Below are 13,047 nucleotides of genomic sequence, written 5' to 3'. Positions count from 1 at the left end.
AGAGGAATGTGAGGACATAACAGGGCTATCTAAACTGAGTCAACAACTCACAGAACTCTGACACCCTGCACGTACATGTAATTTTTCTGCTGATGTTTGAATAAGCCAATAGTGTGTCGCTATGCTGAATTCCACACCCCTAAGCCCCTTACCCCATAAAAACCCCTAGCTTTCGCGCCTCGGGGCCGACATCTGTTATCTCCTGTGTGGGATGCAAGTCGGTCCGGAGCTCTGTAATTAAACGACCTCATGTAATTAAGGACCATCAAGATGGTCCTTTGTGATTTTTTGGGTGCACGCCAAATAGGGAATGGAGTGGGGGTTTCCCCACTAGGTTCTAACAATAGTAAAAAAAAAAAAAAATCGTCCAGAAGATGGCAGTAAAGTATCTTGGTTTTGTTTGGGAGAAAAAATACCCAACTTTGAATCTGAGGAGATGGCTCAGTAGGTGAAGTGCTTGACGCATGAGCTTGAGGATTTGAGTTTGGGTTACCAGGAAACATAAATGTCAGTTCAGGGATGTGTATGTATCCCTGGTGCTGGGGGCAGAGGTGAAAACTAGAAAAAACAAGGTAGAGAGTGATTGACTTCCACACTCAGGTGCACAGCTAGCTATACATTCACATGCACACACACACACACACACACACACACACACACACACACCTGAAAATGTGCACACAAAAATTGTGACAAAGTTTTGCTGATTAGGATTTGTTTCTTTAAAAAACAAAACGCTAAACATTATTATAATGAAAATATATCATAAATTGAGATCAGCCAGACTCAAAGTTTATCCATCTTAATGAGCTAGACCAGTGGTTCTCAACCTTCCCAATGCTGCAACCCATTAGTACAGTTCTTCATGTTGTGGTGACCTCCAACCATAACATTATTCATTGATACTTCATACTGCTGTGAGTTGAATTGGAAAAATTTGACCTGCCCGATATCTGATATTTGATGCCTATGAAAAGGTCATTTAAGACCAAGGGGTCACGACCCACAGGTTGAGAACCACTGTTCTACGCACTTAAAAATAGCCATTCTGAAGGTGTGGAGTCTACACTGGGTCCAGTATAACACGTGGAAGGGAGAATACAAAAGGGTGTATATTAGTTTGATGAGGAAGAACAGAATGCAGGCTAAGGCCACGTGGCCATGGAAGAGGACGTAAAGCTAGCTGGTTTTCTAGTTAGGATTCTGACATGGATTTGGAAGTAGTGGTGGATCAGGGTGCAAATGCCTAAATCCATAGATGCACAAGGCTTTTAAGTAAAACGAGTAGCAGTTTCGTAAAACCGATGCATATCCATCAGGTTATTTCCAGTACCCACAACAATGCCAACGCTGTGGGAATAGTTGTTACACTGATTGTTGAGGGAGCAGTTACAAGAGGAAAGTCTGTATGCGTTCCTTACAAATGTGGTTTTTTTTTTTTTTTTTTTTTTTTTTTTTTTTTCCAAAATATACACGCCCTTGTGCTTGGTTGGATCTGACAGTGTGAAGTGCTGACTATACCACTCACGACCACTCAGAGCTGTGGTTTGGGACACAGAGCGATGATCATATTTGACTTTGGAAAAATCTAAAAAGCAGAAAAAAAAAACTGCAGGGCTAAAAAAAAAAAAAGTAGCTGGGGTGGGGGTGGGGGTCGGGGGAAGAGTGGGGCAGGGGGCGGGGCTGTGAGTGAGTGAGTGAGTGAGTGCTTGCTCAGTAAAGACACCAAAGGCAGGGGATGTTGCTATGCTGAGATCAGCAAAATTCAGAGTTTTTAAAGTGAACCCAGATGAGGAACGCTTGGGAGCCCACTGGGATCATGTGACTCCAGTTCAAGAGGACAGGTTCACCTGGGTCAGCAAGACTCCCACAGGAGAGGGTGGCAAAGCAGGCCACCACCGGGAAGGGAGGCAAAGGGGCAAAGGGTTCTTCCCAGTCACAGGGGTTAGTTTAAATGCTCCGGAGAGTCCTTCTGGAGGTTTGGTCCAAGCGGTCAAGAGAGACTTGAATGTCCTTGGGATCCGGAAATCACAAAGCATCCAAAGCCCCTCCCTGTCCTCCAGCCTGACGTCAGACAGAGAGAGCCAAGCCATAGGAGAGTGCTGTGACAGAGGTGACTGAGAAAAGGCCTGAAGTCACACGACCCACCCTCTCTTTCCCTCTCCCTGAACTGCTGCCAGGGGGCGCAGGAGATTTAACCTCGAGACAGAGGCTGTATTTACAACTAAATTCCCTTAGGCGTCATGTTTATTCCCAAGTGTAGCAGGATGCTCAAGAGCCCACCCAGCTCTTTAAAGTCAGGGGAATCGGTTCCTGCCTTCATTTTTGAAAATAGGCAGACAAAAATAGAACTGAATCTTGACAGCCTGTTTTTCCAAGTATGACGAACATGTTGTACAGAGTTCTTGACACCATAGTCAGCAGCAGATGTTGACAAATGAGATCTATTAGATTATGTTCTCTCTCCCTCTCTCCCCCTCCTCACCCCCCTTCTCTCTTCAGTGTTTCTCTGTATGGCTCTGGCTGCCCTGGAACTCTCTCTCTAGACCAGGATGACCTTGAACTCACAGATCTGCTTGATGTGATTAAAGGAGTGTCCCACTACTGCCTGGCTGTAGTTTACTCTCTTAAGTAAGTTTTTTATTGTTATGAAACAGATATTTATGAGTCTTCAGGCGAAAAAAAAAACCCTTTTGAGATTTACTTATTTGATTTATTTTTCTTGTTTGTGTGTGGGTGTTTTGTCTACATGCATGTCTGTGTACTATGAATGCGCTGGTGTCCATAGAGGACAGAAGAGAGCACTGGATTCCTTAGGTCTAAGCTGATATTAGTTGTCATCTGGAGTTACAGATAGTTTGAGCTGACAAGTGGGTGCTGTGTGTTGTGGGAGAGCAGTCAGTACTCTCAACTGATGCACCAGCTCTCCAGCCCCTAAAAAAGCCTTACCACATATCCTACAGCTAACTTTTATCTGATTTTTTGATCACTTTAATAATACTATGATACACTAAAATGATGGACTATTTTGTTAATACAGTTTATATTTTTAGGGTCCCTGTCATCAACAAAATCATATTCTGTTCCCTCCCTTTCTTCTTTCCTGCTTCCCACCCTGGCGTGTCCAGGGTCTTACTTTATAGCCCAGGCTGACCTAGAACTAAAGTGCTGTGAACATGTTTTTATTTTTTTATTATGGCTTAAAGGTAAACCTTCTCTTTTTTTTTTTTTTTTTTTTTTTGTCCCATCATGTCGCTCAAGCTGCTCTGGAACTCCTGGGCTCAGGTGACTCTCCTGCCTCAGCCTCCTGAGGCAGCCATCACAGGCACCAGCCCGTGTTCCCGGCTTGCTTATTATGTTGAATTTTATTTCACCTCGACTTGTTTGGAAAGTAATCTTCGTTGTCTACTCTGGGGTTCAGGGCTTTGATTTTTTGTGTTCTGTAGGGCATGAGTAGAATAAACCACTTTGGAGCCACGAAGATTCCTGGTGGGAACGGTGTCCCCACCTGCACAGTGTCACTGTCAAACTGGAAAAGGAAACGAAGCAGGAGAGCTCTGAGTTCCTTCCCTTGGTTTTGGAAGTAAATGAGAGAAAGCAGGAGCATCATTGAAGCGTAAGCCTAGTATGTGCTTAGTAAGGAAAAAAGATAAAACATTTATTATTTTGTTGGAGACCAAACATTAAGCGTTTGTTAACAAACACATGTAAGAAAAAAAAAAAAAAAAAGGGTTGAGCGATTGAATGACCCAAACTTGAGCTTTGGTTATACACTGTGTGGTGCTGGTGACCAGCATCCTAGCAGCTCAGAGAAGAGAGGAGCCGTCATGGATGTAGTCATAGTTGCCAGGGGGAATGGAGTGGGCTATTTAAAAGGAGAGAAAGCTTCAGGTAATTTCTGGCAGAAACAGTCTGAGATTTGGAGAGGCTGTGGCTAAAGAGAGCTTCTTCAGCACCCCAGATCTCAGGGTGAAGGCATAGCTCAGTGGTAGGATGCTTGTCTACTATGTGCTAGTCCCAAGGATCAACTGCCCCCCCCGCCCCGTCTCCTCCTCTAGCCAAAATAAATGGAAAACAACAACAATAACAGCAGCAGCAGCAACAACAACAACAACAAAAACAGAAACAAAACCCTTAAGAACTGCCCAGACATTTTTCATTGCTTCAAATCTCATCTTCCCAAAGAGGCCTCTGCTAATCGTTGATTCCCAAACCATATTTATCGTGCCATTTATTTATCTAAACTTTGTTTAGTTTCTGTGTCTTTAATTAAAAGAAGCTTGGTGAAACTAAAGGTCTTTCTTTATTGGTCCTGGTTACCACTGTTCTCAAGGACTAGAATTGAGCTATCCAATACTGGATACACGCAGTTATTTGACTGAAAGTAGAATTAACTGAAGTATAATGGATTTCCTCAGCGACTTCAGTCATATTTAAAGTGCCAGTCCATACATGAGGCTGGCGAGTACCATATTGAAAAGGAATATTAGTCAGCTTTCAGTCACTTAGACAAAACACCCGAGGTGATCAGCTGTATTCGAGTTCATGATTTCACTGATGAACACTTGGCCCCACTGCTTTGGGCCTGTAGCAATAAAGCACGTTATGAAGGCAGCAATGATTAAGGAGATTGGTATACTTCATGGTGGCCAAGAAGCAAAAGGAAAGAGAACGAGGGCTGGGGTCCCAATGTGCCACCCATGATTGTTACTGTTCGTTTATTCAATGACCTAGTTTCCTCCAAGTCTCATCTCCTAAAGATTCTATCACCTCTCAAAAGTGCCACAGATTGGGGACCAAGTGTCCAACGTGTGGACACGTGAGAGATTCTTATGGTCCAAATTCAGTGTCAGAGGACTTGCTGTGCGTGTACAAATACATTGATTTAACATTTAATTCCTCAGTTCCATGAAAATTAGAATAAAGAAGAGGAAAGCTTAGACTAGAGCAGACTCTATAGACATCAAACCTTAGCATCACTGTGGAAGGTTCTGGACAACACTGAGTTAGAGTAGTGATACATAATATACTCAACACATATTGAATGAGGGAATGTTCAAAGAATGTTGTTGAGGCTTGTGTTGTGTTCTGTAAAGATAAGGAGAATGAGTTAGACAACTGTAGGGGTTTAATTAGATATGAAATTACTTCATACACTAAAAACCTGACATTAGTGTGAATTATTATTGTTCTAAGTCAAGCTTCACTGGGTCTCATGAAACGATGGTTCAAATGTCACCAGCTCTTGCTCTGGCCCATAGTACACACATAGACCCACTCTTTCACATCTAATCTTGGGAGTCCTATATGACCCCTCTTGCCAGAGAGTAACTTGTCAATGTTGATGACTGGACCATTATTAGATCAAAAGTTATTCAAATTCATAATTTATATAGAAACCTTCAGGTTAAAAAAATCCAACTATCATCAAAGTATTTATGTTTCTAGAAACTCAGAACACTGCTTGATAATCATGTGTTCATGGAGGCAGTGCACTTCTCTTCCCAGGTCCACTTTCTTACCTTAGTCACGTGGGCATCAAGGCTCAAATGCAGCACACACAGAGACACACACACACACACACAAAGACACACACACAAACACACACAGACATACAGACACACACATAGACACAGACACACAGATACACACAGACACACAGATACACACAGACAGACACACAAACACAGACACAGACACACACAGACAGACAGACAGACAGACACACAGAGACACATACACAGAAACACACACAGACACAGAGTCAGAGACACAGACAGAGACAGAGACAGAGACACAGACACAGACACACACACTTTGAGGATTTCCTCAAGAGCACTCATTCATCAACCGTATGTATATGACAACTCTTAGTAAGACTTAGGCTGCACAAGAAGTCAGGGAAGGAAAATGGTAACCAGGTTGAATTTGGGGAGGTGAGGAGTGATGTTTTTTGTTGTTGTTGTTTTCAAGTCAGGGTTTCTCTATGTAGCCCTGGGTGTCCTGGAACTCATTCTGTAGATGAGACTAGTCTCAAAATTACCTAACTCTTTAATCCCAAGTGCTGAGATTAAAGGTATCCACCACCACTGCCCTGCTCAGGCTGAATTCTTGATGTCCCCACCTCCGTAACTCAAGAGGCCTCCTTCGAATATCCTCGATGTTCCCTTTGAGTGATGACATTATTTACAGACATTGGTATTTATAGGGAATAGCCCCTGTCATTTTATGAGACAGTCCAATGGTGGGCTTCAGTAACAGCTTGTGCCACCAGGAGGATGCAGAGCTGGCTCCATGCACTCTGACTGTTGGAGCTTGGGAGGTGGCCTGGCTCTGCAGAATTCACAGTCTCCACTGTGCTACAAGGACCTGACTCTGATCTTACCTTTTCTAGCTGTTTCCTTCAGGACACACATATGGTTTAGACACAGCACTTCTTTTATACTGTAAGCAGTTGATGGCCCAGAAGCGTCCAGTTTCTTTACCTCAAAGATAACCCCAAATCTGATGGCTCTTCTTGGTGGTTGACTATATGTGGAAGTAAGTAGCTGGGCACACCTGTGGGGGATTTTTAAAAAACCTTTTATTGATTCTTTGTGAATTTTGCATACTTAAATATAACAAATGCCTTTTAAAAAGAAATGGAAATGGGAAGCCTCACTTTTATCTTTTGAGGTGGGAAGATAGACCTTTAGTCCTTATCTTTGGAGCCAGGAAGGTCCATCTTTAATCTGTACCACACTTTCTGCTGCCAGCCTAGAGAAAAGACATGGAAGAAGGAAGCTGCTCTCACTTTGCCTGCTTGCTCTTGCCCTCACTAGTGAGTCTATTCCTTCCTGGAAGTGGGATTCTAGTGTATACAGCCTGGTGGAATGAACAGCTACTGGAATCTTGGATACACTGGGAGACATGGTTGGACTAGCTGGACCATAGCCCCATAGCCTGTAAGCCATTTTATATATATATATATTTATAGTTGTAGTTGTGGTAGTTTGAATAGGCTTGACCGCCATATATTCATGTGTTTGAATGCTTGGCTATAGAAATATTAGGAGATGTGGCCTTACTTGAGGAGGTGTGGCCTTGTTGGAGGAAGTCTGTCACTGTGTAGGTGGGCTTTGAGGTCTCCTATGCTCAAGCTCTGCCCAGTATGGAATCAGATTCTCTTCCTGGCTGCCTGTGGAAGACAGTCTCTTTCTGGCTCCCTTCTGATCAAGATGTAGAACTCTTGGCTCCTCCAGCCCCAGGTCTGCCTGCACACTGCTATGCTTCCCACCATGATGACAACGGACTGAACCTCTGAACCTGTAAGTCAGTCTCAATTAAGTGTTTTCCTTTATAAGACTTGCTTTGGTCACGGTGTCTCTTCACAGCAATAAAACCCTAACTAATGTAGTACTATGTATGTGGTCTATTGTATGTATTTATTCTATAACTACTGTTTCTCTAAGGATCCCTGTCTAATACACCAGGGCTTGAGAGTTTATCTGCTGGACTGGTTTTGCACCCTTGATTGGAGGAGGGGGTTGTTTGAATATATAGAGAGAAGACAGTTTGACTACATGACCATTTGCAAAAATATCATTAGCAAATTTGCCCTCCAGGGTCTGTGACCTCTCCAGCCATAGGCTCCTGACTCTTCTGTGGGGCCTCATATCTAATTAGAAAGTAGTTGGTTGCTCACCAGTCATTCCACTATTGCCTCAGTGGGCATATCTTCTTCACCAGCCAGTGGTGTAGAAGGGAGGAGTTCACAGCTTGGTAAGGCCACTGGTGAATTTTCCTCCCCAGAAACCTACATGACACTTTCTAGCACTACAAATGCTAGCCAGCAGGGAGGACATTTCAAACTAAGTCCTGGCTTGGTTTCTCTGTGTCTTAGTGTGTGATATCTTCAGCTGTAGGATCTTGTCATCTAGTTCTGGTGGGAAACCAAGAGCAACAGCAACGGCCTGTATTGTTTTGTGAGGCTCTGGGAGCTTCCTGGCTAAGAATTCATGAGGAGTCCCCTACACCTAGCACTGGAGCTTTCAATTAAAAACTTCTATCTAGAAGAGTGTTGACCACCTGTGCAGCTGTGCAGGGTACTTTTGTTTTAAATTGTATTGTTGAGTTAGCTTACAAGGTGGTAGGTCTCTCTGTGGCCTTTCCAGATGCCATGAGTTCTGGCTAACTCTTTTTCTAATTCCTGCATTTCCCTATCCCATCACCCATGTCTGTTAACCCTTCTCTGTTATTCCCTCATCTGCTCTGATGTGTTTTTATCGTCCTTCACAAATCCCTGGCCTGCCACCTCCTATGATCTTTCCTTGTTCTCTGGCCCCTAGAGACACTTGCTCCTACTTCAGCACATAAATATAAAAATTCAAAGCTGAGATCCACATCCAAGAGAGAACATAGAATGTTTGTCTTTCTGGGCCTGGGTTGTCTCACTTAGTGTATACATTATTGATCACTACTAGGAAGCTGGTTGAGCCCCCTCCCTTTGGGTTGTATGGCAGCATCATTGTGCAGGAATATCTCATTAAATCACTGGCTATTGATGGGTAAGTCGATCTTGAACCACCCTGCACCCTCACGAAGAACCTGATAGTGAGGTTAGAAGTTCCTATTCTCTAGCTTTAAGATTCATTCCCCTGACAGTGGTCCCTACCCTGAGGAGGCCTTCCCAAGTCACTCACTAACTAAACTCAGGTGTGGACAAAAAGGCCGTGCTCTGAATAGTGTGAGGTGTTCCTTTCACCCAGAGTTCCCAAGCTCAGGTTATAGTGAGGCTTTTAGGAGCTCGGCAGCAGCTCCCCTGAGTTGTCAGTTTTCTCTTGCCATAACACACATTGGAAGCTAGGCTTTCTACGGAGGATGTATGTTACCTCACAGTACGGGAAGCTACCAGTCCAAGATCAGTGACCTCCATTTTGGCCACTGCTGGGTGTTCCTTGGCTGCACAACACAATGAAGAAGGAATTAAAAATAGCTGCATGGAGATGCATGTGGTAGGTTAGCCTTATTTATACTAATTCGCTTGGTGACAACTAACTAGGGTCGCCCAGCACTACATTAAGTTGGGGAATATGTACCCAATGACCTAATCGGGTCTCTCCATCTCCCCTGGGACCCTTCCCCCTGCTTCTTTCCCTCTTGTCTCCAGCTCAGTATTTGACTATGAATGATCTTGAGTTGGTACTTTTGATCCTGAGCTGTGGCAGATGCTCTCCCAAATGACTTACTGTGACCTTGAAATGATCCATAAGAGGTAGCTACTGGCAACCATGCTAATCAAACCTATTATAAGTACACGAGCCCTTTATTAATTGCTAGACCAACGTGGGCTCATGACTCCAAAATGTCTCTTGATGTTCAAGCTCAGGGGCATGGTGTTTTTAAAAACAAAAACCACAATTGCACTAGTGCTAGAGGTAGGGTTCACATTAGTGAGGAATTTGGGGTGTCCTAGTAACATCTAAGTTTTCTTGTAAAACTCAGCAGTATTTTTTAGACACTACTTCTTTTTTATTTATACACCCTCTTAGTTGGTTTAGCTTTAGCTTGTGCAAACATTAATTATTTTGGTTAATATGCCTGGACCATGGTCAGGATCATGCACTGAAAATAAGCATTGCCAAGGCAGATACGGCTTTTGCAGGATTGAAGATGGAGGAGTGTCTAGGCAGACACAAAATAGGATAAGGTGGCATTCATAACCTTAGTCATTTGACCTTCTTCTTCAGAAAGGAAGAGACAGTTTAAAGCTGCCTTAGGTTTGTAAGAAAATATGTCTTAGTTAGAGTTTCTATTACTTCAACAAAACACCATGACCAAAAAGCAAGTTGGGGAGGAAAAGGTTTAGTCTTGCAGTTTGTCACCGAAGGAAGTCAGGTCAGGGACTCAAGCAGGGCAGGAACCCGAAGGCAGGAACTGATGCAGGGGCTATATAGGGAGCTGCCTACTGGCCATCCACAATGGGCCCTCCCCTCTTGATCACTAGTTGAGAAAATGCCTTAAGCTGGATCTCATGGAGGCATCTCCTCAACTGAGCAGCCTTCCTCTCTGATGACTCCAGCTTGTGTCAAGATGACACAAAACCAGTCAGTACACTCTCCCTTGCAGAGAGGGACTGGCCATCAGTGTAATTTGGCCGATCTGATGGGTAAAAGGTGTTTTCCTCGTGCCACTTTTCATCTCATTTAAACGGGGCTCGGCATCTTCAAATGTTTATTGATAATTTGTGGAACTGTTTAAAAACCTGACTGCCTCAGAGGTTTCTCTTTCCGAATCCCTGACAAGGTGGTGGGAATAAGGCAAGTGTCTACTCTCCTGAATCTGTCAGTGTGAGTGTGTTCTGATTTCAGCTTTTCCCAAACTGCTGGCCTCAAAGTGTTTCCACTTCCGATTGTGGGCACAAAACTTGTGTCATGCAGTGTAATGCCTCTCGTTCTCTGGTCTCAGACCCAAGTGTAATCAGGGCACTAGCCTTTTTTTTTTTTTTTTTTTTTTTTGCAACAGGGTCTTGCTGTCTCTGAATGTAGCCTGGCTGGAACTCCCGGTTCAGCCTCCCAGGTTTTGCGAGAGCAGGTGCATTCCATCACGCCCTGCTTGGTTTTTCTTTTTCTTTTCCTAACACATTTGGCACTGCACGCCTCTGGAAGGAGGAAGTAAGGCACACAGAAGCTGTGGTACGCTACAAGGAATTCAAATTCGTCCTTCCGTTTCTCAGAGTAACATATCCGGAGTTTCCATTTGTAGCTTGTCCCTTAAGTATCCGGGCCTCCGTTCACATCAGTGAAGCCAGGCTGCAGGTATCTCACCAGACCTGGATTTCCAGTGTAGAGTAGAATGTAAACAGTGGAACAAAAGTCCTTAAAGTGACAAACTGGTGCTAACGTCTTTAAAGCAACATTTTCTTGAAAGTGTCTCTGGGGTGAACCTTTGCGCCAACCTGGCAGTATCCGCTCATGGTTTAATGGTTTCCTGTTAGAAACTTAAAAATAAAAATTGCTCAGCTCAGAAGTGTCTGGTCTTCCCTGTTTGCATCCACCGTCCCACGCTCCCCGGTGCTAGAGCCCAGTGGCCTTCCTGAAGTCTCTCCCCGAGGGCTCCGCCTCTCCTGCGCCTTGGCCCCTCCCCGGAGCTTGTCAGCCAATGGGATAGTCCTCATGAGGTTTGGGCACGCCCACCCAGGCGCCCAGCCTTATTCTGGCGCGCGACCCGCTCTGCTTTGCTCGCTCCCTCCGCTAACGCAGCTGTACAGCCAGGCCCGGATCTGCCATGGCGTCCCCAGCAGCGGGCGGGGTGGTGATCGTAGGCAGGTAAAGGTCTCAGTGGCGCCGTGCTGCAATGGCTGGCGCCCTGGCAGCGTCCCGAACGCGGGACCTCCCGCGGGCGGCCGTGGGTGCCTCGGGTGGGCATCAGGCTGTACCTCGCTCCTCCAGGCGCTTCGCACTTGGGCTCCGAAGCTAGTCTGGCAGTAGACTAGGTGGTGGCCGTGGCTTAGCCAAGCAGTAAGGAGAGCCTTAAATCGGTGCGGGGTCACTTTTGTCAGCGCAGGCCAGAGGTGCCTGGCATCATTGAATACTAGCAATGAACCTGCGAAAACTGTGTTCTTATGCTTTTGAGACGGAGGTCTTGTGTAGCTCATCCTGGCCTCAAAATTTCTAGGTTAGCTGAGGCTATCCTTGAACTCTTGATCCTCCTGCCAAATACCCCAGCGTGAAAGCAGCTTATTCTTATTAAGAACGCAGACAAGAGTTTTACCAAGATGATAGTAACTAACGGATAACTATTGGCCTGGGTTGGCAAGGAGGCTGGTTCGCATGCACCACTGGGCTAGGCTAAATCTCTCGAGGCAGAAACCTTGTCAGTCAAGGCACCCTGCTTTCCTGTGTGTATGTGTCCCAAGGCAGGAGGCTGAGTCACTTTAACAGCCCAAGTTCATCTGACACACCAATTTCTGTTCTCATGATTCCCCTTTCTCCTTATTGCTTCTTTTTTTAAAAAATAAGAACGCTTAGAATATCTTTCATTGCCTAGCTGTCTGAAAGTCTATCAACGTGTAGCAACACATAATAACTAGTATTGGTTGGTAGCTATTAAAGGAGTGGCTTCATGTCCCTGCTTATAGTTTTGGCTACTTGTTGTTCTGCCTGCAGACCAGTCCCAAGTTCAGGCTTTTTCCTTGAGAGTTCTTTGGAGGGAGGTGTCAGAATGCTGTTGCTATTTTCTCTCTTACAGAACTGCAGAATTAGCTGTACCTTTGTCCTTTCCCGTGGTTGCCTGTGGTTGAATGGTCAAGAAATATCAAAAGTGTGCACTTTGCTCCTGTGGTGAACTGTGCTGCCTCGCCTTCTGTGAGAGCCACTGGTGTCACGGGCTAGGTTTTTGCAGGTCTCCGTTGGGAAGTAGATCTCTGCCTGCACCTGACAGGTGTCATGTGGGATTTTGACTGGATTTTGCATTCGTCTGGCTGTGGGTGGTTCATAGACTCCCAAGGAGAGACTCAACAGTCAGTTATTTCTGAGCTCATGGACAGGGAACTAGAAGGGGGCCGGGACATCTTAAGGAGCACAAGATGACCTGAGCTATTGTTTTCTAATGTGGAAATTCTGTCTTCTGCTTACTCCCTCATCCTTCCCCGTCCTTCTTTCTCATTTGCTTATCCAGCTGTCAGTCAATCATCTATCTATCTATATTATATCTACTACCTATCTTCTACCATCTTATCTCATCTCTATCAACTTTATTTCTGTCCTATCACTGACCGTCTCTATCTTTCAGGGCCCCATGGGTGACTCATGGGAATATCCGTTTTAACTGATGGCGCCCAGAATGTAAATCAATGCCTTAATACCTGGATGAAGAGCTTGGCCGGGCTGCTCCCTTGCGCACCTGCACGCCTGTAATCCTAGGAAGGTGGAGATGGGAGGATCTCAAGTTCCAGGCCAACCTGGGCAAGAATCTCAAACAAAACCAAAAACAACATAGAAATAGACCTGGCAGCGATTCACTGCTTTCTTTTGAAAGAAGTTAGACAAGTTTTTAAAAATATATTTA

At 44.8% G+C, this 13,047-nt stretch overlaps 1 protein-coding gene across 1 annotated transcript in view; it reads left to right on the top strand.

Annotated features, from left to right (window-relative positions):
- The first annotated feature begins 11,230 nt into the window (after positions 1–11,230).
- Cryl1 (crystallin, lambda 1) overlaps positions 11,231–13,047 on the top strand; it is a 123,450-nt gene continuing 121,633 nt past the window's right edge. The window contains exon 1 of the mRNA NM_030004.3: positions 11,231–11,306. Within this exon, the coding sequence (NP_084280.2) occupies positions 11,266–11,306 (41 nt within the window). The 5' untranslated portion in view covers positions 11,231–11,265. The remainder of the gene's footprint in view (positions 11,307–13,047) is intronic.

This window comes from Mus musculus, chromosome 14 (genome assembly GCF_000001635.26).
Source record: "Mus musculus strain C57BL/6J chromosome 14, GRCm38.p6 C57BL/6J".
NCBI classification, from domain to species: Eukaryota; Metazoa; Chordata; class Mammalia; order Rodentia; family Muridae; genus Mus; species Mus musculus.
The sequence above is the reverse complement of the archived record's forward strand: the minus strand, read 5'-3'. Positions and strand labels throughout refer to the sequence as shown.